The sequence below is a fragment of the Opisthorchis viverrini genome, assembly GCF_000715545.1.
Source record: "Opisthorchis viverrini unplaced genomic scaffold opera_v5_14, whole genome shotgun sequence".
NCBI classification, from domain to species: Eukaryota; Metazoa; Platyhelminthes; class Trematoda; order Opisthorchiida; family Opisthorchiidae; genus Opisthorchis; species Opisthorchis viverrini.
Genome location: NW_008751670.1, coordinates 3329687 through 3332635, shown reverse-complemented (window position 1 = coordinate 3332635; position 2949 = coordinate 3329687). Strand labels below are relative to the sequence as shown.

Genomic DNA, 2949 nt, shown 5'->3' with positions numbered 1-2949 from the left:
AACCCACCATCAGCTACTGTAATCCAGCATGAGGTATCAATCCTGAAGTGCGGTAATGCGCCCGGATGGTCTTCTTAATCACTCTTCAAAGGTGGAGAAATGCTGGTGACCAGCCTGACAACCATACAGAAAATTTGGAACGAAAACAGAATACCAGCCGACTGGAGCACCTCGACCGTCATCCCAGTTTTCAAAAAAGGGAGCAAGAACGTCATGTAAAAACCATCGTGGTTTCAGCCCGGTGTCTAACGTGCTCTCTGCCAATATGTTGCGCAGGTTGATGGGTTATCGGGGGACAGATTTCGTGAGCATCAAGCTGCGTTTCACCCTGGTGGAGGATGCATGGACCAATCCTTACCCCAAGACAAGTTCTTGAACAGCGCCACTGCTTCAAACGTTCCGCTTTGGTCGTTTTTCTTGATTTGAAAGCTTCTTTTGATTGTCGATCGTCAGAAACTTTGGCAGTGTCTGGCGATCAAAGGTGTCCCTTCCAAATTTGTATACCTTATAAGAACACTGTATGCGAACTCCTGTGGACGCCTTACCCCTGGGTTCACCACGTCCAGGTAAAGCTACTCTCTCAGCTTTCCTCTTCGACTTTGTTATTGGTATGTTGCTTGGAATTTCTGTGCCTGCCTCTGAAACATCAGGAGTAGAAGTGCACCCAAGACGTTTGTTTGCAGGCATTGAGTATGTAGACGATATAGCTCTTCCTGGTTCAGATCCTTTCCAAATGCGAACGACTTTAAATAACCTAAATTACTCTGCCGAACGAATTGGCATGCACTTTACACCTGAAAAGTGTAAAGTACTGCTACAAAACTGGGTGGGATCAAACCCAAACCTCATGCTTGCAGGCGAACCAATCGACGTGGTAGATAAATTTGTCTGCCTGGACAGCTGTATAACTTCCGGTGGGCCGGCTGGAGATGGCAGTCTTTGGCAACCTACGACACCCATGGCGCGGACGCGACATGAGCTTGTCTGTCAAGCGAAGAGTTTACACTGTGGTGGTGCGATCCATACTGCTTTGTGGATCAGAAACGTGGCGTCTACGCTCAGAAAACATACGGAAGATGTCAGTGTTTGACCGTCGGTGTCTCCGACGCATTGGTCGGGTCTGAAGGGAACATCGGATTAGCAATGCTGGGGTACGCCAGATGGGGCGAGGAAAAGGGAACTCTCCCGCGATAGATGAAGTACTCACAATTCATAGGTTATGATGGTTAGGACATGTACTCCACATGTCAGACTGTCTGCCTCGCAGAGCTCTTTTTCCCAGCCCTGCGCATAGTGGGAGCGACCGAGAGGTGGACAGTGTATGAGCTGGCAACGACGTACGAAAACACTAATCAGTAAACTTAGTCGGGTCGGTAACTGTCGCCTCCCTGGACGGGGACACCGGGATTCAAATCATCAAAAGTTAACGACATTTGCAGAAATGGCCCAATCGCGCAATCAGTGGCGCTCATGCATCAAAGCGTAGCTACCAAATTTCCGAACAAAATGCACATGCCTTCGCCCCAAAGCTTGGTTGTATGCTCCACTTTTCCGTTTTCTGGTGATCGAAACTGTAGCAGCTGGAACCAATCTGCCTATGGTTGATAGCTGATAAATCGATTAGATGTAACTTTAATCAAGCTTGCCACGCAATTCTGTTTCCGCATGTGGATCCGTATGGGATCATTAAAGACTTCAATGAAGTTTTTATTTAGTTTTCGTTATACGGATCCCTAGGAAGGTTGTAACAAGAATGAAACTAGTTATGTTGCTGGGAGTTTCTGATCAAGTGTTTTATACTACTCACGAGCCAAACCATCATCCTCAGAGTGAAAAACCGATGTACTGTTCGAAAAAATAGCACTTGTGTTCTCAAATTCGTAAACAGCACAAGGCACTACATCATAAACAAGCACTACTAAAAGAATTGAAGACGGGCATACTAACGTGTCATGACAAACATACATAGCGATTGAACAGCTCAACAGAAGGAGTAGACAAGTAGCGCAACGTGATCCGACAGACAGTGGAGTGAAGAAGGCGAATGAGAAAGCAATGAATAGCACAAAACCGGTCATGAAGAACTGGTGAGAAAGTGACAAAAACATGAGGCTTGATGGATACCCACTATGGTTAATGTAGAAAAATAAAGACTAAATGCATTTTGGTGGAAAATACAGACAAGCCAGCTGGGACGGCTGAAAAAAATCCCCGGGGAGCCGTGACTGACTGCTTGACTCTACAAAGCATGCTGGGGCTTGTTTTGAAAATATGGTTGAGATAGGGTGCCAAATTCACGGAATAAAGTTAACATCAACTGAGGTGGGAGAGGAAGATCCGATGCAGCTTCACAGAAAGCCCTATTGGTAGATAGGCTGGGAATGTGTTTATCACCGCAGATAGCCGATAGCTGATTTGGGTATCGTTTCATAAGATAGCGCGTTATACACCGACGAAGGACGCGGAGGCACTGTGTTGTCAAGGTCGCTAGCTGACTTGGGGTAGTGAAAAACAACACGCGGTTGTCAGAAGTTCTAGAACAGAAAGAAATTGGAAGCTGTATGACTGATTGTTTACGTAGGAACGTTAACAAATTGAAAAGTGGCTGTGCACTTAGGTAGACGACTGCCCAGACGTGAATCCATCTACAAGAAAGGGAGGATTCCAATGTCAAAAGAATCCGAAAAGTACAAGCAAAAAGACCAGGAGACTACAGACATACAGACAAAAAGTTGCTTTCAGAAATCGGCTATTCAGTTCGCGATACATTCTTCTGGAAACTGGAAAACTGTCAATCCACCCCAAATGTTTAGAGCGGCGAACCACATAAGGCTCCAATAGGTTTGGCGGCATTCCCTTCCTAAATAACAGCTGAACTTGTTAACAGCCAGTTCACCCACCTTAGAACTTAAAGGATTTCCGCAGAGCATAGTGGATGGCCAGTTCGGC

At 46.0% G+C, this 2949-nt stretch overlaps 1 protein-coding gene across 1 annotated transcript in view; it reads right to left on the bottom strand.

Annotated features, from left to right (window-relative positions):
* Nucleotides 1-1843: 1843 nt before the first annotated feature.
* Nucleotides 1844-2949, bottom strand: part of T265_01366 (hypothetical protein) — a gene marked incomplete at both ends in the record, with an annotated part of 23507 nt that continues 22401 nt past the window's right edge. The window contains one exon of the mRNA XM_009165372.1: nt 1844-2534. Within this exon, the coding sequence (XP_009163636.1) occupies nt 2240-2534 (295 nt within the window). The remainder of the gene's footprint in view (nt 2535-2949) is intronic.